The sequence below is a fragment of the Brachycentrus maculatus genome, unplaced genomic scaffold (assembly GCF_059751285.1).
Source record: "Brachycentrus maculatus isolate JH-2025_06_01 unplaced genomic scaffold, ASM5975128v1 h1tg000340l, whole genome shotgun sequence".
In the NCBI taxonomy this organism is placed as follows: Eukaryota; Metazoa; Arthropoda; class Insecta; order Trichoptera; family Brachycentridae; genus Brachycentrus; species Brachycentrus maculatus.
In genome coordinates this window covers 698,030-717,409 of record NW_028281089.1, presented here as the reverse complement: position 1 = coordinate 717,409, position 19,380 = coordinate 698,030, and the positions used below count along the sequence as shown (strand labels likewise).

The 19,380-nt window shown below is 34.9% G+C and overlaps 4 protein-coding genes across 4 annotated transcripts; 3 read left to right on the top strand and 1 right to left on the bottom strand.

Moving 5' to 3' along the window:
- Nucleotides 1-1,607: 1,607 nt before the first annotated feature.
- Nucleotides 1,608-5,766, bottom strand: LOC148303917 (uncharacterized). Its single transcript, XM_088269207.1, has one exon. The coding sequence runs from the start codon at nt 5,533-5,535 to the stop codon at nt 5,128-5,130; it is 408 nt and encodes a 135-aa protein (XP_088125333.1). The 5' UTR covers nt 5,536-5,766; the 3' UTR covers nt 1,608-5,127.
- A 64-nt stretch (nt 5,767-5,830) lies between these two features.
- On the top strand, nt 5,831-10,747 carry Dhfr (dihydrofolate reductase). Its single transcript, XM_088269204.1, has 3 exons — nt 5,831-6,332; nt 7,881-8,151; nt 9,146-10,747. The coding sequence occupies exons 1-3, from the start codon at nt 6,238-6,240 to the stop codon at nt 9,344-9,346; spliced, it is 567 nt and encodes a 188-aa protein (XP_088125330.1). The 5' UTR covers nt 5,831-6,237; the 3' UTR covers nt 9,347-10,747.
- Nucleotides 10,748-12,372: 1,625 nt separating this feature from the next.
- LOC148303915 (uncharacterized) lies at nt 12,373-13,200 on the top strand. The gene has a single exon (XM_088269154.1). It carries the CDS (start codon nt 12,373-12,375, stop codon nt 13,198-13,200), a length of 828 nt encoding a protein of 275 aa, XP_088125280.1.
- Nucleotides 13,201-13,259: 59 nt separating this feature from the next.
- On the top strand, nt 13,260-14,598 carry LOC148303914 (uncharacterized). Its single transcript, XM_088269183.1, has 4 exons — nt 13,260-13,628; nt 13,670-13,885; nt 14,053-14,177; nt 14,280-14,598. Exons 1-4 carry the CDS (start codon nt 13,260-13,262, stop codon nt 14,596-14,598), a joined length of 1,029 nt encoding a protein of 342 aa, XP_088125309.1.
- The last annotated feature ends 4,782 nt before the right edge of the window (nt 14,599-19,380 follow it).

The window sequence follows — 19,380 nt, the reverse complement described above, 5'->3', positions numbered from 1 at the left end:
AAGAACTCAGTTTAGTGATAGTTATATATGTAAATTTTAGGTAAGACAATTTATACCTAGTACATACATAAATAAACTCACAAGTAAAATCACAGAACTAAAATCACACACCCATTGCTAACTTAGAATCATTGAATTGTATAAACTCGTGCCTTTAACGAGAAAGCGAGTGTTTTTGCCTAGAATATTTCACTAAAGAATCACACAAAATTATAGTAACTTTAATCATAAAGAGTAAACCCACTCGCAAATAGGGCTAGGCTATAAAACTCATAAAGTTGGAGCCAAAATAGGAACATATGATAAGCGGTGTTGCCGTAGATTTCATTGGGTGATTTAAAAAAGGTGTTGCCGTAGATTTCATTGGGTGATTTCAAAAAGACCTACCCTGGAAATTTCACAGGCATCCCCCACTTTCATCATACAGTAATAAACATGTCCACCAATGACCCATGTCCTTCGCAAAACTTCTGTACTGTTGTCCACTGGCAACCCACCCGAGTTGAATGCGTTAATTCATTAATCCAACGTAATAATGGCCTAATTTCCTGATGGCTTATGTAAAAAAAACAAAAGGCTATCTTTAAATAAAATTTTGCTTAACACGTTGACTGCCAACTACGAGATAACTCATAGATTGTGTTCTTAGCTAGCACCAGACTACGAGTTATCTCGTACTGTGTTTACTTGCCATATTTGTAAAGCTACGATAAAATTCCTAATATATCAGTGCTAATATGGATAGATGGCGCATGGAGAGAGAACAAAAATCAATTCTGGCTTACGTGAACAGAAAATTGATTAATAAATGAACAGAAAATATAATTATGTACTATAATTAATAATAATAAACCCTTATCCGCACCCCAATGGTGCATAGGGTACTGTGTCATATAAACGCAGTGTTATCTTGATCGTTTACACATGAAGGAAAGGTGATCATAACCCTCCGCTTCAGGTACCAGTCCATGGTAATATTGAATAAATATTACAGTGAAAAAAATCACTTATATTTATTTTACCTCCTTTGGGAATCGAACCCGCGACCTCCAGAACGGTAGCCAAGCATGCTGACCATTACACTACGGAGGCGGACTAATTTGACTTTTCAATAATAAAATATGATTAAATGAAATTGGCTTTTAAGACCGGAATTCTGAAAATTGCTGTGGCAGTCAATGAGTCAAGTAAAAAAAGTATTTCATTATTTTAGTATACATAATTTGGGATAACAGGAAATATAATTTAAATAAGTGGATATATTTTATGGATTAAGGGTACTTGTTCAAAAAAAATCTTCAACTACTTATTATTATAACTTTTATCCGCACCTAATGGTACATAGGGCACTGCATCAAATTGACGCAGTGTTATCTTGATCATTACTTACATGAAGGCAAGGTGATCACTCTTGCGCTTCAGGAACCAGTCCAGGGTAATATTAAATAAATATTACAGTGTTAAATCACTAATATTTATTTTCACCCCCCCCCTGGGAATCGAACCCGGGACCTCCAGCACGGTAGCTAAACACGCTGACCATTACACCACGGAGGCGGACAAAACTACTTAACTAGGCAAAAAAGGAACAATGAAACATTCTGTTATTTATTGTATTTAGTGTATTTTTTATTGCATTTTGATTTATGAATAAACACACTACCACAAGTGAGCATCTATATCGTAGTCATACAGGAGAAAGTGACCAAGTGCATTGTTTTACAAAAACGTGATCATTAACTATTTGACATCTTACTAGGTTAATATTGCCCTGAAAAAATCCCAAAGGATTTTAAACTTGGAAGTATAATATATTGACTAGTTAAAAATGACTAACTGCATTGGTGTTTATTTTCTTGCCAAGCAAAAGTGACTTAAATGGCCCTCCTGAAAATTTTACGTTTTGGTAGTTGGTCACTTTCTCCTTTACGACAATGATATATGCATGTATTGTATTATGCATGTATTGTATTACGCATGTATTACAATTATTATGCATGTATTGTATTATGTATAAAATAATGTTTACAACAATGGAGTCCTTGTGCCAGCCCTAATGTGTGGAAGTGAACCATGGAGTTGATATAAGAAGGATGTAAGTAGAACTGAATGCAGATGAAATTCAATCTCTCAGGGGAATGTGCGGCAAAATGATGTATGATAGATGTTCAAATGGTGAAAGAAAGAATGCAAGGTTGAGAATAACATTATCAATTAAAATTAAGAAAGATGTGTTGAGGAGATGGTTTAGACATGTGGAACGAATGAGTGAGAAACAATTTATAAGGCGAACATAGTTGAAAATAGGAGCAGAGGAAGACCAAGGAAAACTCGGGATGATCGAGTATATCAAATACTTGAAAGCAATCAGGTCAGGAGTCGGAATAATCGACGGGTATGTATGAGGAGAGGTATGCATGAATGCGGAAGAGGCGAAAAATGTTTGCAAAGACCGAGTGCTGTGGCATTTTGACATGACGATTAGTTAATTCGTTCATTCTCAAATGAAATATAAAATTTGTTCCTTGGACATAATAAATTAAATTGGTAATGTTAACAAAAGCGTTTTTGTGTAATTATTTCATAGATTATTAAAAAAAAGAAAAACTGAGGTTTTGTATATCAAAATTAATTAGAAGTAATTATGGTAACCTTTAATAGTAATTATGATAGTTATTATTCCGGTGTTTGTATACTATACCGTTATAGTATAACTATGCGGTTACAGTATGGTGTTTGTAGCATTTTATTTGTATATATCAATTCAGATTTATACATACAGTGGAACCCCGGAAATCCAAACATGAATCCAATTTGAAAAATTCGAATTAGCTGAGAAATTTGTGTTTCTTTCAGTTCTAATGGTAATAAAATACTATATGACATTTATTGTAACTGCAGACAGTTGGTAGAATTCCAAATTGAATTGTTGGGTAATATATCCAAAATAAACAAGGTTTGTTGTATTGAATTCTACATTTATTTATATATATATGTATATATATATATTAATACGTGGCGCGTTTCGTCTTCTTAGGACATTATCAAACACTGACACGTTATCAAACACTGTCAGTGTTTGATAATGTCCTAAGAAGACGTAACGCCAATTCATTCACAGTGAAGCGCCCTTGAGGTATTTTTTTACGAATATGGCGCTATATAAGTTATCCAAATTTATTATTATTATTAACGCGTCACGTATTAATATATACATAAATAAATGTAGAATTCATTCCAAAAAACCGTGTTTTATTTTGGATATATTACCCAACAATTCTCTATGACATTGTTTCTTATAACCACCCTACTTTCTGATTTTTTCAATTCTGTAAAAAAAAAATATCTTTTTTTCTGCAGAATTAAGAAAACAGATTTTTTTGCCATAATAGGTGCCCTTAGGACGGAACTGATGTATTTTTTCGTTAGCGTGTTCCCTCTTTCTGTCTCGCATTAAATCGTTTTGGCACCTGGTTAGCGCAATGGTGCCGAAAAAATGACGCGTATCACATACGTTTGTATGTGTAGAGTGGTTAAGGTATATGACATTATTCGCAACTTTTTACATTTCAATCTAATATTACAGTACTCGAGTAGAAACACAGTACAGTACTGTATATGTTATTAACATTACAAGATATTTTTGACAAAATTAGGTTATATGCATTAATTTTATTAAATAATGTGTTTTTCAGTCTGCTGTTTTTTAAAATATTTTCCTACAAATCCTTTTTTTCAAAATCTTGATTGGAGTTTCCGCGATTTCTTATTTCCGAGGATCGGATTGATGGGGTACCACTGTATGTATTTCACATTTTATTATGATTCAAATGATTTTGAGCCAAAAATATTATTTACATATTAGCAGTTGACCATGATATGAGTCGAATTCGTGTCTCTTATTTTAAGAACGAAACTATAGTAGTCCGCCAAAAGACAGTTATAACTGATGTAAAACTTTAGTGACTACAGTGATGTCTTGTGCCTGTTGGCCCTATAGGCAACTCACACAATGAACCTCGCTCCACACAACAGGCTGTATCGTATCTCATGTTGCCGCTCAAACGCTCCAATGTCGCACGCAGCCAATGCACTTGTAAGAACATATACCAACGCGCGGCAGTCGCTTCTTTGCGCTTATCTCACCAATCTGTTTGTTCTAATAAATGTATTTGTTGTGTCTATTATGACGCTAAAAAGCAGGAAGGTGATTCCTGTTACAGTACCATATTTTATACTGCGGAACAATTTTTTAAACATGTGTGGGGAAAACCCGTTTCACATAACAAACTTGCTCCTGGGAGAAATTAGGTGTATTATGCGAAGCGTTCACTGTATATGGTGAAAAAGGATATTAATGCAATGGTTAAAGACAAAATATCTAGATCAAAAATGAACCCGTATTCGATCTGTTTCAATGATTATTTATAAATTATAATATATACGCTCAGAGACTCCTATATCGCGTAAAAAATGGTATCCAGTGCCACCTAGATTGTATAGACGAGTTTTGGAGACAAACAAGGTTACACACAAACACTTGGTAACCAATAATATGTGCATCTATAGACCCTACAAGGATAAAGACTAAATTAACAGCATACATTTATGATTAAACCAATACATAAGTGTCAATTTAAATTTTCAGTTCACCTGACATTAGGTGCAAATGGAGTTGTAATTTTTTTTACATTTTAGTTCATTTGAAGAGTAGCCGAGAAACCACAATAAAAATGAGGACATTTATAATAAGTGATCCCGAGAAGGTGTTACCTAGGGGTAGCGTCTGCTCAAGTTCGCAAATTTACACTAATTTTTTTTAATGATGGTCATCTTTATCCCGCCTAAAAGCGGTAGCACCCGATTCTCACTGTACGATTCGTGTACACATAAATCTAGGAGGCACTTGGGTAATACATTTTGATTAAAATTGGAATAAATCCAAGAAATAAAAGACTACAAGCTTATTTCGAATAAAAATTGTGGGCAAATTGGTAAGAGGCCCGATGGAGGCTTCGACAATCGCGACCATTCTAAATGGACATTTCAAAATTAAAAATGTCATACACTGAAGTTAAGAAAACTTTTCCTAATTATCACAATAACAACACAATGTAAATATTCAAATCAACAGTTGTTTTCAAGCAGCACACTTTTTTCAACAGAGAAATCGTAATCCACTGTATCCATTTGAATTCTTCTCGTTACGTATGCCATTATTTCACTAAGGTGGATGCTATCCATTTCTCTATTGTTTCCTGTCAGCTCTTTGGAAAGGCTGAACGGGACTCCTTGCAAGAAGTTGACTTCTTTCTTGGGTATTTGTGGCACACTCCCTCCCGGGGCTGGCCCGTAGTGGCCGGGGTACGGTAAGCCGGGGCCCTGAGGGTTGATCGCAGGGTATAAACCCGGCTGATCGCCTTTATTTTGATTCACCACGATAAACTCATCGTCTCCTTGCGGAATTGGCGGCTGCGATGTGTCTTCCGGAGAATCTCCCGGCGACGGTTTCTTTTTACTGAAGAAAGAAAACATTGTTATAGATCGTGCCCAAATATCAGGCAAGACTCACCTCATAGGGTGTTCGATTTGTACGTCCCTAGCAAACGATTTGCTAGTACGGCGAGTTTAATTTACAAGATAAAGGCCTTTCTATAGAATATCAATCAATAATGAGTCACAATTACGACGGAATTGCGATGATTACGACAGAAATAAATATAGATAACAAAATCCAGCAGGATTTCCAAGGATACACTTTTTTGACAAGTAAAAAAAAAACAGCATAGACTATTCACACAGAAATCATAGACATTTTGCTTAGAATGGTAGGTATTTCTTTTGAAGTATTACGAAGAAGAAGACAATAAACAATCTTCTCTTGCTTTCGGCGCCAATTTATTTAACTGTCAAAACCGATGAATAACTTATACGTTTTGTTATTTGTAATGGAATTAATTTTGTTCTAATTGTATCAAGTTACTCAATTGACAGTTGATGAAGAGCAAACACTTTCAGTGTCAAATAAAATTTAAAGCCAGTTAATTCGATTGCAATTTTTGAGATTTTCTTCAGATCTTGGGTTCAAATGTGACAATTCTGTTATCAGCGGTGATTAGGAATCAATCCTACGAATACAGTGTTGTTCGGTACAATCCAATAAATGTTAACGCACTCAATCTCAAAATTCAGAAACTAACAGGACTCACTAAGTTTTCGAAATATTTACTTTGCAAGATGACTGGAGGTAAAAGTGTAAAATTGAATTGCATCGCTGCTGCGGACGAAAAAATGGGAATTGGAAAAGCTGGAGGACTCCCATGGAATCTCAAGTAATAATTATTTGTCTGTTAAAAATTGTTTGTAAATCCAGTTATTTGGGTTCAACCGCCCTTGGATGGGGTGGTTTTTTATTGTTGGATTTTTGTGAATTTGCGGCGTAGCCGAGAGATTATTTTTCGACAAGTTAAAGGAAGCACAAGATGCGCAGGGGCGAATTTGTGGCGTCATAAAATACCTTCTTGTAAAAAATGTTTTTCAGCAATGATAATGCCAATGGTCATCACGACAATATAACCCTATCACTTTTTATTTTTATTTTTAAGTAAATAAATATAAAAAATCACATGTTATTTGGTATAACTTTTATTAAAAAAAAGGAAAATTCTAAATATTACATTGTAGACATTTTAATTGCTGCCAAGCAATGGTACATTGTACAGAAGCAATAGTAAGGGCTCGCAAATGTTTCTTTTTTTGGTGCTTTCTATATCCGATTTATCGGACTTATCGGATTATTACTAAGACTGGCTGAAACATTAAACATCCCCGTTGTTTTCCTTACATCTCCTGAATCCTTCTCCGATTTTTTATTTTTATTTTTTCAATCTCATGCAACAAGTCAATGCAGCCAAGAAGGTTAAATCGTAACGATGTCAGCTGTGACATCAAGAGTATGTGACACTTGCGGTCTCTGCACTCTATACTCTACTCTGCTAGTACTGCATAGCTCGCGATCCCTATTCCGAGTATGCAGTACTTGGAGCAGGAATGTGCAAAATTTTTAAAAAACTTTAATAAACTCATGATTATGTAATATATGTAGATGCACAGATACTACACAATTATTAAGTATGCATGGACCTGAAGCGCAAGATTGATCACCTTGAAAATAAAGATCAAGATAACACTGCGTATTGACATTGTAGTACACTAAAAAGAGTTAGGAAAGATTCAATACTATTATTAGTATTATTGATTGCTAATATTTATTTTGCCCTGGGTATCGAACCTGGGACCTCCAGCACGGTAATTAAACTCACTTAACAATACTCTACGGAGCTGGACAATGCAAGGTGGACAGAAAAATTATCTTACATATCGCTCACTCCTTTCAAGAACGTCATAAATAAAATAAAATATTTTTCAGGAGAACGTTTTTAACGTTTCACAATGTATCAAAAATAAATATCAAGCCACTCATTAAACTTTTTACTGTGCAACAGGTCTTTTTAGGTAAAACCTGAAGGTTTTTTCTCCATTTGAAAAATATTTAGTTTATTTAAAAAAATAATTAAACAATACTTTTTCTTCAAAATGCAAAAACAACATTTTGTGCCCTGTAGCAGGTAAATGTTAAGTTGAAAATATGCCGCTTTTTCTGGGATATAGTACATTTTCTGGGCATTCCGAAAACACGCACAACTGAAAATTGGCGATTTTTGATTTATGACGTTCTTGAAAGGAGTGAGCGATATCTCTTATTGTAAAAAAAAAAAAAATTCATGAAAAAAAGTGTTTCAAAGAATAAATAATATTTGCCCTAAATGAGCCGTGTGCTCTGAATGTCATGACTAATTTGAAATACTGTTTTATTTTAGGAAAGAAATGGAGTACTTTAACAAAATGACAAAAACGTCTTCTTCGCCTGACAAGAGAAATGTAGTTATTATGGGCAGGAAGACTTGGGAATCAATCCCGGCTAAATTTCGTCCTCTGAAAGGAAGAGTGAATGTGGTCCTCAGCAAAACACAAGGAGAACCTTCCGACGATGTCCTATTCTTCACAAGTTTGGATGCCGCTCTGAATGCATTGGAAAATAAATCTAACCTTGATCGATTTTGGGTTATCGGGGGGACTTCCGTCTATGAGGTAATAATATTAACACTCGTGTAACATTGATGTAACATGATTGACAACCACACTACTCAAATTCTTCTATATATATTGTTCAAATTCGAAATTAGATGTCTCTAGTGAAATTCTAGTCAATTCCAGCAATATGTTTCGAATTGAAACAATATTCCAGCAATATGTTTCGAATTTAAACAAGTGAAATAAGGAAGGAATGCAAAGCTGAGATAAGCATTATCGATAAAATTAAGAAAGGTGTGTTGAGATGGTTTGGATATGTAGAACGAATGAGTGAGGAAAGAACGGTAAAACAAATTTTATAAGGTGAATTTAATTGGAAAAAGGACCAGAGGAAGACCGAGAAAAACATGGCACGATCAGGTATGCCAAATACTTGAAAATGGTCAGGTTATGAGTCGTAATAATCGTCAGGTATGTATGTGGAGATGCATGAACGTGGAAGAGGCGAAGAATGTTTACAAAGACAGAGTGGTGTGGCATTCTATTCTCTAATAATTAAAAATAAAATAAAATAAAAATAAAATAATGGTAAGAAAATGGTAAAACAAATTTGTTAGGCGAATGCAGTTGAAATTACGAGCAGAAGAAGATCGACGAAAACTTGGCCTGGTCAAGTATGTCAAACCCTTGAAAGCGGTCAGGTCAGGACTCAGAACAATCAGCAGGAAGAGGCGAATAATTTTAGCAAAGACAAAGTGGTGTGGTATTCTATTCTCTCTGCCTACTCCTGCAAAAACAGCGTGATGAGTAGTTAGTTAGAGTTTCTGGTACTTTGCACACAAAATATTCATATAAATTTTTTTGCGATATATCTGTCTTGTTATATCTGAAGAAGACGTTAGTGGAAAATGGCTGTATGGTGCAAAAAACACCATTCCAGATGGAGAAAGATCATCGGCAGGCAAGCCGTAACCAGGATCGGGCGTGTGAAGCATTCCGAGCTATGAACAAGGGATTTTTTTTAAAGTTAACTTTGTTATTTTTGTTTCAGGAGGCAATGTCTCATCCTTGTTCACACCGAGTTTACTTGACCGAAGTAAGCGGACAGTATGACTGCGATACTTTCTTCCCGAAGATCCCCCCAAACTACACTAAACTCACCAACCATGGAGATGAAGCAGATGAAGTTCCCATAGAAAAACAAGAAGAGAATGGAATTATTTACTATTTTAGAATATATGAGAAACAATAAAATAGTAGCGCTTACGCTGCTTGTTTGTTGGATAGAATGTTTGCGAGGATTTATGCATACCTATATCATTCTAAAGCAGTTTTAATATTTCAATCTAGAGATCTGACCAATATGTAGCCGTTCCTTTTTCGGTTACCCAATTGAGATGATATTTGTTACTTTTTCTCGGTTCATATTTATTTCCATCTTTAGTTTTTGATGCCAAATTGTCAAATATAATAGGAACTAAAAATACACTATCTAATTTGTCCACTGATTGCGATCACCTTTAAATAGTTTAATACAAAAATCGAACTAAGTAATGACTTCTTTAAAAGAGTTTTTAAATTTAATCACATTTCAATATTCAATTTCAATTTCCAATTTCCAATTTATTCAACAAAAAAATAATATATACATAACAAACAATATTCAAGGTGTATATATTAAAAGTAAGCAAGAAGACTTAAAGGTGTAGAAGAATCCCGCTTCGGAAAACTCCTTCGGACACATGGAACAGATCAATATCCAATGTGATATTGTTCAACATAGCGGTAGCTCTTCCTACAGGCATAACCATCGGCAGGTTGGTCCTGTGTATAGGAATGTGAAACAATCTATGCCGACGCTGTCTTAGGTAACTATCGGGAACATACAGACCAATGCTCCGGATAACTTCAGGATTATCGATCATACCGCGCAACAATGGATAAAAATGCGTAATCAAATACACATTCCTTCTAGTCTCTAAACTATTGTAGCCAAGCATACCCTTGAGAAACTGGGTCGGGTAGAGCCAAGGATAATAGCATATTGCAAATCTATATTTGTGCCAACAATTTCTTCAATTTTTACCATAGGTGTGTGTTTGACATTTTTAGCAAAACAATATTTTAAAATCTAATTTGTAATGGTTTCTTGTGAAGGAGTCTACTTAACTCATTTTTTTTACGGATCGCCCATCGCAACAAACAAGCATTAAGTTGGTAAATAATCACATACTGTATTTAACTATTAATTGTTCTCTTGTTATAGCTGTATTTAGATTTACACAAATATCGTTTTTCTTTCAAATATTTTGTTAACAGTTTTATTTTTACTTTTAAATATAATTTTAGTTGGTAATGGTGGTGGAAAAACAACCCATACACCAGTCCTGCGGAGGCAAACTCTTCAAACATTGCACGGGACCCTAGCTAAAACGTGTTGAAAACGACTTTCATAAATCATATTTAAAATAGGAAAGTTATTATTTAAAGGACATTATTTTTTCGTATTGATGTCAACGTGTGTTTAAAAAAATATGCTAAGCGAAGTATTTTTGTAAGTGCATTTACTGCTTGTTATTTTTATAACCTTTTTGTAATTTTTAATATTTCTTTTTATCATTTTCTGTGAAAAATAAAGATTTATAAAAAAGAATGTTCGTTTATTGCCTTTAACAGAATGAAAAACTCTTCTTATTATACCACTCTCCTTCTTATTATTCATCGTTCACTTTGTATAATACCACTTTAAATAAAGTGAAAGATGAATGATAAGGAGAGTTAGTATTACCATACCACAAAGTTAACAATCCTTTTAATATACAAAATATCTTCTTATTGTGTCTATCCATGCTTTGAAGGTTGGCGGTCATCGTGCCAATTTTTATTTTGTATGCGGGTGCTCTAAACAGCAACATAGTGCTACAGGGGACCATTCTTTCAAAGGTTTTTTTTAAGCTAGCATATAAATCTTCCTATACTACGTATGAGTGGGGATAAAAACTAGAAACTCTGATTCTAACCTAACCTCGAGACTACAGCTCCGTTATTCAATAGGTTATTATTATGCCTATAAAACTATCTGGGCGTGAGTGAAAACATATGCTTATATTTTTTTACTATCATTTTTTTAATATAAAAATAACAGTTTATTTTAACATTGACAGCATCATTACGATGACGTCACACAAACTTTCGTTCGAACCCTAATCTGCACCCCAATGGTGCATAGGGCACTGCATCATATAAACGCAGTGTTATCTTGATCGTTAACACACGAAGGAAAGGTGATCAGCCCTTCGCTTCGGGTACCAGTCCAGGGTAATGTTGAATAAATATTAAAATGAAAAAATCACTTTTATTTATTAGAACCCCTCTGGGAATCGAACCCGGGACCTCCAGAACGGTAGCCGAACGTGCTGACCATTACACTACGGAGGCGGACAAAACTTTAATTTAAGTAAAAATTTCATGATTAAAAAAAATTGTAATCTGAAGTGTAGTTTTAGTGTAAATACAACTACGGATGACAGTTAAAGTGCTGTTTCGTAAAACAATGTAACCGGGCTTTAGAGATATAAGCGCGGCCGTTCATGTACGCTCATACTCCTTTGGGGCATGATTTGTTTGGACCATGTACTGCCACACTCCCGGCCGCCAGGTTAACTAATCGCGCCATTCATAATTCCACCTAAAAGTTTAACTATCACAATCACGGAATATATTTCGAATTGAATATCCCTATTCATCGAGTAAATATCGATAAATCGAGTCTGCTGTAAATCTATACTATAATATTATGTATAAAAATATTCTATTTTGCACATTCCGATAAAGTACTTACCTATGTTATCTGGAAAAAGGCTGTGTTCACTTTTTACAAACGTACGTAGAATGATCAATTAAGTGATTTGAAATAAATATATTTTAATAGCAATTTTTTAAGCTAGTGGTGCTTAGTATTTTGCAGTATTTAATTTGTGAGTTACACTGGTTATAGAATAATTTGTTTTGTTGTTGATGTTTTTTTTAATTGCCTAAAATTTTCCCATCTTTCCTTAACATCTTGATTTATGTTTTTTGTTGTTGTAAAATCAAATAAATTTCATAAAATTTAGTAAAAACATTCTGACGAAATCGACTGATGTTTATGAACACACTCCATTGTACAAAGTTTGACGTTTCTTTGACAGCTCCATATGTTTTGTTCTCTGAACAAATGTATCTGTAAATATTATAATTTTGTTTTACATATTTAAACGCTATTGATTTATAATCAAAATGAGTGACTCTATCAATTCTAAACTTCCCGAGAGTGATGAGTTACAAGCACATCCAGGAATTATTGATTCCAAAACTGGAAATATGAGTAATGGATGTCAAAGAAAAGATGAGAAATCCCAAGAAAATTCTACGAAAGTTGGAGCTGGCACCTTTAAATGTCACCAGTGCTCCTTTACGACATTTAAAAAGTATTATATAGCCAGTCACATGAAAATTCATTCTGGGATTAAGCCTCACAAGTGCCCTGAGTGTGGAAAAGCCTTTCTTCGATCCCATCACCTCTCATCTCACAGACGTTCGCACACCGGATCCAAACCATATAGCTGCTCCCAGTGTGACTTTACCACGGCGTACTCAAATGCTTTAAAAGATCACAAAACTATACATACGAAAGAAAAACCATTTTCTTGCGACCAATGTGGTTGTCTCTTCTCACTTGCGAATAATTTAAAAGCGCACAAACTAATACACAAAGGGGTGAAGCCCTATGCTTGCAGCGAATGCGATTACACGACAGCAAGGTCAAATGCCTTGAAAAATCATAAACTAAAGCACACGGGTGAAAAACTTTTCAAATGTGATTTGTGCGAACAATCTTTCAAGTATATTTTTAATTTGAAATTACATAAGATGATCCACTATGGAGAGCGTCCATACGAATGTAAGGAATGCAATTTTTCAAGCACAAATGAAAGAGCTTTGAAATTACACTGCCGAACTCATACCGGGGAGAAACCGTATTCTTGTAACAATTGTGGACGAACCTTTGCTAGAAGAAATAATCTAAATAGACATAAAAAATGTAAAAAAATTACCAATTCCTGAGAAAAATTTAGCTCACTGATTTAACCCTTTTGGTGTTTAACCATGGATCCAGTATAGGGATGAGAGATGCAGAGTTGGACGTTGTGGCACCTGGCTACCTGATCCGACTGACCAAGGACTATTTTAGCGGGCGATTGTTCGCCTATGATGGTCCTGGTCTATGGGAGGGAGGTCAGACGTGGAGCGTCACCGCAGGCGTCCCGCAGGGATCAGTCATTGGCCCCTCCCTGTGGAACGTCATGTATGACGGGTTCCTGCGGATAAATCTTCCCGAGGATGCCCAGCCAGTGGCCTTTGCTGATGACGTCACTGTGCTAGTGACAGCAAAGACTGCGACCACAATGGAGACCGCTGGTAACGAGGCACTGCGAAGGGTGAGCCAGTGGATGAGCCTCGTGAGACTGAAGCTCTCCCACGAGAAAACGGAGGTGGTGTTTTCACCTGAAAGCGAAAGATGGTGCCATCGAAGCTTTACATTGGGGACTTCGAGGTGCCCTACAAGTGGACACTCAAATACCTCGATTTCCACCTCGACTGCAAGCTCTGGTTTACCGAGCACATCCGTCAAGCATCAGCAAGAGCCGCCATCGTTGGGGAGCAGCTTGCCAGGCTGATGCCGAACATCGGGGGGCCAAAAGAGACCAGAAGAAAGCTCAGCGAGGTGGTTCACTCCACTCTCCTTCAGGTGCGCCTATATGGGCAGAAACAATGAGAGTGGAGAGAACGCGGCTCATGATGACTGGAGTGCTGTCGGATGGTGCTGAGGGTATCCATGGGATACCGAACGGTGTCTGAGGACGCGACACTCGTCGTGGCGGGAATGATCCCCGTGGATCTACTGGTTGCCGAAAGGCAGGCCACGTACGCAGGCACGGAGAAGATGACCGCGCCGGCTACACGATGACTTGCTGGCAGGAGCAGTGGGACTCGGCGGCGAAGGGAAGGAGGACGCGGAGGCTGATAGGCGACCTCAGTGTGTGGGTAGGGAGGGAGCATATATACCTCAGTTACCATTTAACTCAGCTACTGACGGAACACGGTTGTTTTGTCTGAGTCTGAATCTACCTGAACTGGATAAGCAAGGAAGAAACAGCTGCGTGCCACCACTGTAACTCTAGCGAAGACTCGGCGGAGCACACAATTTTTGAGTGCCCTTCCTGGGACCCGCTCAGGAGGGAGCTGGAAGAGTCTCTCGGTGGAAGCCGAGTTTCCCTGATGGAGATGGTCCCCTCCATGCTCCAGAATGCGTCCTCCTGGTCCAGCTGGGAGAAGTTCGCGAGGTTGACGATGCTTGCGAAAGAGGAGGCCGAGGGGGATAGAAGGCGCCTCCACCCTCGCCGTGCCGATGCGGGTACAAACGGACTCCCGCAGCCCGGTGACACAGACGAAGCGTCTTAGGTGGTCCTGTAGCATAGATGTGGCTAGGTCAGTATTAGGTAGTTGGTGCTAGGGACGCCTATCACTGATCGGGCCGGGCAGACCGTAGACCCAAGATGAACGAGGCGAGGAGATACCTCACAGACCGGCAACCCAGTGAAGTATATTCACATTCGAGATCCGCTGGGTGTATATATGCCACTGCGAAAGGGGGGAGTTTTTAGCCAGTAAGAATCTGGCACTACTTGGCAGTACGGGTTGCCAGGTGTCTATGAAGATTTTCTCTTCCTTTGTAAAAAAAAGCAGGATAAGAAACCTGCACTTTAAGGCCGCATGCGACCTCTTGGCTACTCTAATACGGCCATTTGATTTGTGCCAACTAAAAATGTATTTATCTTTAAATATGAAAATTAAGATGGACTTGAATTTTTTTTACAACAAAGGCCGTGTCGACCTTTAGATATGAGAAGGCTTCCCACCCCCAATCTAGTATTTCACATATACATACCAACTTCAAGAATCTATCGTTATTTGAAAGAAATAAAAAAACAGTACCAAGTATTTACATTATTAACTTCTGAAGCCAGCTAAACCTATAATAATTATTTTAACCTTGGATTTAGAAATCCTTGCATCTGTGTTGCAAATGCCTCACCATTGTACAGAGTGCGCAGTTCACATGAACTAATCGGCACCGATGCAGAATATATGGCCCAATAAAGCAAAGCGGTAGTTGGCATAAACTATACAATTAAGAGCTTAGTTAGCCTTTTCTAAGTGTGAACAATCTTTTACTAATTAACTAACCATCATGCCGCTTTTCCATAGGAGAAGAGAAAGAGAAAAGAAAGCCATATCACTTTGCAAATATGCTTCCTCTATGTATGTATATATATATATATATATATATATATATATATATATATATATATATATATACATATATATATATATATATATATATATATATATATATATATATATATATATATATATATATATATATATATATATAAATATATATATATATATATATATGTAATAAAATAACTAGGTACCTACCTATACATTTTATTAAGTACTTACAAATAGTACCTACATAAAACAGTTCTACCACAAGATGTCGCATGCGTCGCTCAGAAGAAAACAAAAGACTTCCGATAATATTCTGAACTGTCAGAATTAGATAGATAGATATAAAAATATTATAAAGATAAAATAAGAATAAACTTTAATTATAACTTTAATTACAAAGCAACACATTGTTTATTTTATTATTATACACCCACTTTACATATTATTTACACTTAATTTTCAAAAGGAAAATATTACACGTTATAAAACGACAATTTTGTTAATCAAAAATAAAGAAACAAAATAAAAATAAAAATGGATACTGCTCCTCAAACATTAGAAAACTTACTAGAAAAATTAATACAAAATGCTCAGGTAAGCAAACATCAAAATTTAAAAGATATTTCAGAGAAGTTCATCATTGAAAAATTTACAAGCAAAAATCCTAATGCAAACCAGTGGATGGATATTTTTGAAAAAGAATGTATACGTTTTGAGGTGACAACGGATGAGAAAAAAATTGAAATATTAAGATTGTTTATGGATAAAAGTTGTGAAGATTGGTACAGTTCGATGATGATAAAATTTTCCATGAACTCAGAATGGATAGTATGGAAAAACAACTTTTGTAAAACATTTACAAACAAGGGATGGAACCATGTAATGTTTGCATTATCTTTTAAATATAACGACGGTTCCTTGTTAGACTATGCCATAAGGAAGGAAAAACTTTTGTTGGAGATGAGAAGAACGATCGACATGGGTACCTTAGTAGATCTTATTGTGACTGGTTTACCAGAATTTATAATTAATAAGATTGATAGAGAAAAATTAGAAGATACAGTCGATTTATTCAATGAAGTAAAAAAACACGAAAACATTGTAAATAAAAAAAGGTTTTCGGATCAAAGAAGATATGGAAATCTAAGAACTAGTGGTAAAATTAAAGATAAAAGTCCATGTAAGATTTGTGAAAAATTAAATAAGGGAACTCGATATCACCCTGAAGTAACGTGCTGGTTTAGAACAAAGGAGGATGATAAGTTTAATAATAAAAATACTATCAGACATGTAAACAATTCAGTTATAGAAGCTAAGTTAAACGAAACCGATCAAAAAAACGAATAGTAACACCATTAATAAATGTCAAACTATTACTAAATGATCAAATTGAAATATTTGGAATTTACGATTCAGGTTCAAATGTTTCTCTAATAAATTCTAAGTTATTAAAACTAAAAGGAAAAGGAAACAATATGAATGAAGCAGATTTAGTAACAATTAATGGTGTTAAAAAGACAAACGGTTTGACGACTTTGAAAATAAAAATATTTGAATTGGAAAAAAACGTTGATGTATATATTATTGATGAAGAAAATTTCAAATATGATTTTTTGATAGGATTAGATATGATAAAAAAATTTAAACTAATCCAAAATGAAGACTTAAAAATAACACAAAGACAATGCTTGAAAAATGAAAATAAAAAGAAAGTAGAAAAAATTTCTACAAAATATAAAATTAAAAATAGTGAATTTAAAAATACAGAAAATAACAACAGCAAGGAATGCAAAATAAATTATAATGAACATGTAAAAGAAGAAGATTTTGAAATAAAAATAAATCATTTAAATCAATTTCAAAAATCTAAAATAAATGAACTGATTTGCAAATATAAATCCGTTTTTGCAAAAGATAAATATGATATCGGCACTGTTAGTGGATACGAAGCGAGGATAGACTTACTAGTAGACAGATATTGCAGTAAGAGGCCTTACAGATGTACTGTAGAAGATAAAAAGGAGATAGAAAAACAAATTGCAAAATTACTGGATAATAAGCTAATAGAAGAATCCTACAGTCCATTTGCTGCACCTGTTACATTGGCATTTAAAAAAGAGGAAAACAAAAAATCCAGACTGTGTATAGATTTCAGAGACTTGAATAAAATAGTAGTGCCTCAAGCTCAACCATTTCCTTTAATTGAAGACCTAATGATAAAGACCAGGAATTGCAAATTTTTTTCAACACTAGATATAAACTCAGCGTTTTGGTCTATTCCTTTACGAATCGAAGACAGAAAAAAGACGGGATTTGTTACACAAGAAGGACATTTCCAATGGACTTGCCTACCATTTGGATTGAAGACCTCACCAGCAATTTTTCAAAGGATACTAGGTAACATATTAAGAAAGTATAAACTTACTGATTTCACCGTTAATTACAAAGATGATATTCTTATATTTTCTAAAACTTTTGCTGAGCACATTAAACATCTAACACAGTTGCTGGAAGCGATCGAAACGGAAGGTTTCAGGTTAAAATTTACAAAATGCGCATTTGCGTCAGACTTGGTAAAATATCTAGGTCATATAATTCAAAATAATTCAATAAAACCAGTAAAGGATAATTTGATTTCAATAAAGAATTTTCCTGTTCCAAAAACGATAAAAAATGTAAGACAATTTCTGGGGAAAATAAACTTTTACCATGAATACATACCAAAGAGTGCAATAATACTAGATCCATTGCATAACTTACTAAGGAAAAATCAAAAATTTATTTGGTGTGATAAATGCCAAAAAGCATTTGAAATAACAAAAAGCATGCTTTGCTCACAGCCCGTTCTAGAAATTTTTGATCAGGATTTACCAATCAACATTTATACCGATGCTTCTTTAGAAGGTGTTGGGGCCATTTTGAAACAAAAGCAGCCCGGTGGTAGAGAAAAACCAGTGGCATACTTTTCAAAAAAACTAAATGAAGCCCAGAAGAAAAAAAAAGCAATATATTTAGAATGTTTAGCAATTAAGGAAGCAGTAAGATACTGGCAATACTGGTTAATAGGTAAATCATTTACGGTTTATTCAGATCACAAACCTTTGGAAAACATGAATCTGAAATCTAGGACCGATGAAGAGTTAGGTGATTTAACATATTATTTATCGCAATATGAATTTGAAATAAAATATAATCCAGGAAAGAAGAATTTAGAAGCAGATTGTCTAAGCAGGAATCCAGTATTAGAATCGAGTGAAAATGCAGATGAACAATTAAAAGTTGTAAATTTGGTTAAATTAGAAGATATTTTAAGAGATCAGAATAAAAATGAAAGAATTCAACAGAAAAAAAAACAAATGGATTGAAAAAAACAATGTCTATTTTAAAAAGGTCAAGAAAAAAGAAAAAATAATTCTTTCAGAACCGTTTAGCATCGAAATCATAAAAGACATACATGAAAACCTATGCCATATTGGAATTGGACAAATGCAAAAGACTATTAGTCCACATTACACAGCCAAAAATTTGACGAAAAACATAAAAACAATTTGTAGAAATTGTGAAATTTGTATTAAAAATAAATCAAGAGGACAAAAGAAATTTGGATTTATGTCTCATCTAGGCCCGGCCACAAAGCCTTTTGAAATAATATCTTTAGACACAATTGGAGGTTTAGGAGGTTCAAGATCAACAAAAAAATATCTACATCTCTTAGTGGATCACTTTACAAGATACGCATTTATTTTAACCTCGAAAACTCAGAATGCAAATGATTTTATAAAACTAGTCATGAAAATAACAGAAACCGAGGATATTGGTATGCTTCTCACCGACCAATACCCAGGAATAAACTCGAAAGAATTCAAGGAATTCTTAAATGACAAGCAGATCCCAATAATCTTCACTGCAGTAAATGCACCATTCTCAAATGGCCTAAATGAAAGGCTG

Excerpts from the sequence above, each read along its gene's own strand:
- LOC148303915 (XM_088269154.1), top strand. The coding sequence starts at position 12,373 with ATGAGTGACTCTATCAATTCTAAACTTCCCGAGAGTGATGAGTTACAA.
- LOC148303917 (XM_088269207.1), bottom strand. The coding sequence starts at position 5,535 with ATGTTTTCTTTCTTCAGTAAAAAGAAACCGTCGCCGGGAGATTCTCCG.
- LOC148303914 (XM_088269183.1), top strand. The coding sequence starts at position 13,260 with ATGAGAGATGCAGAGTTGGACGTTGTGGCACCTGGCTACCTGATCCGA. Across the intron at positions 13,629-13,669 it reads TCTCCCACGAGAAAACGGAG|CTTTACATTGGGGACTTCGA; the intron begins GTGGTGTTTTCA and ends GTGCCATCGAAG. Across the intron at positions 14,178-14,279 it reads CTGATAGGCGACCTCAGTGT|CAAGGAAGAAACAGCTGCGT; the intron begins GTGGGTAGGGAG and ends GAACTGGATAAG.
- Dhfr (XM_088269204.1), top strand. The coding sequence starts at position 6,238 with ATGACTGGAGGTAAAAGTGTAAAATTGAATTGCATCGCTGCTGCGGAC. Across the intron at positions 6,333-7,880 it reads GGACTCCCATGGAATCTCAA|GAAAGAAATGGAGTACTTTA; the intron begins GTAATAATTATT and ends GTTTTATTTTAG. Across the intron at positions 8,152-9,145 it reads GGGGGACTTCCGTCTATGAG|GAGGCAATGTCTCATCCTTG; the intron begins GTAATAATATTA and ends TTTTTGTTTCAG.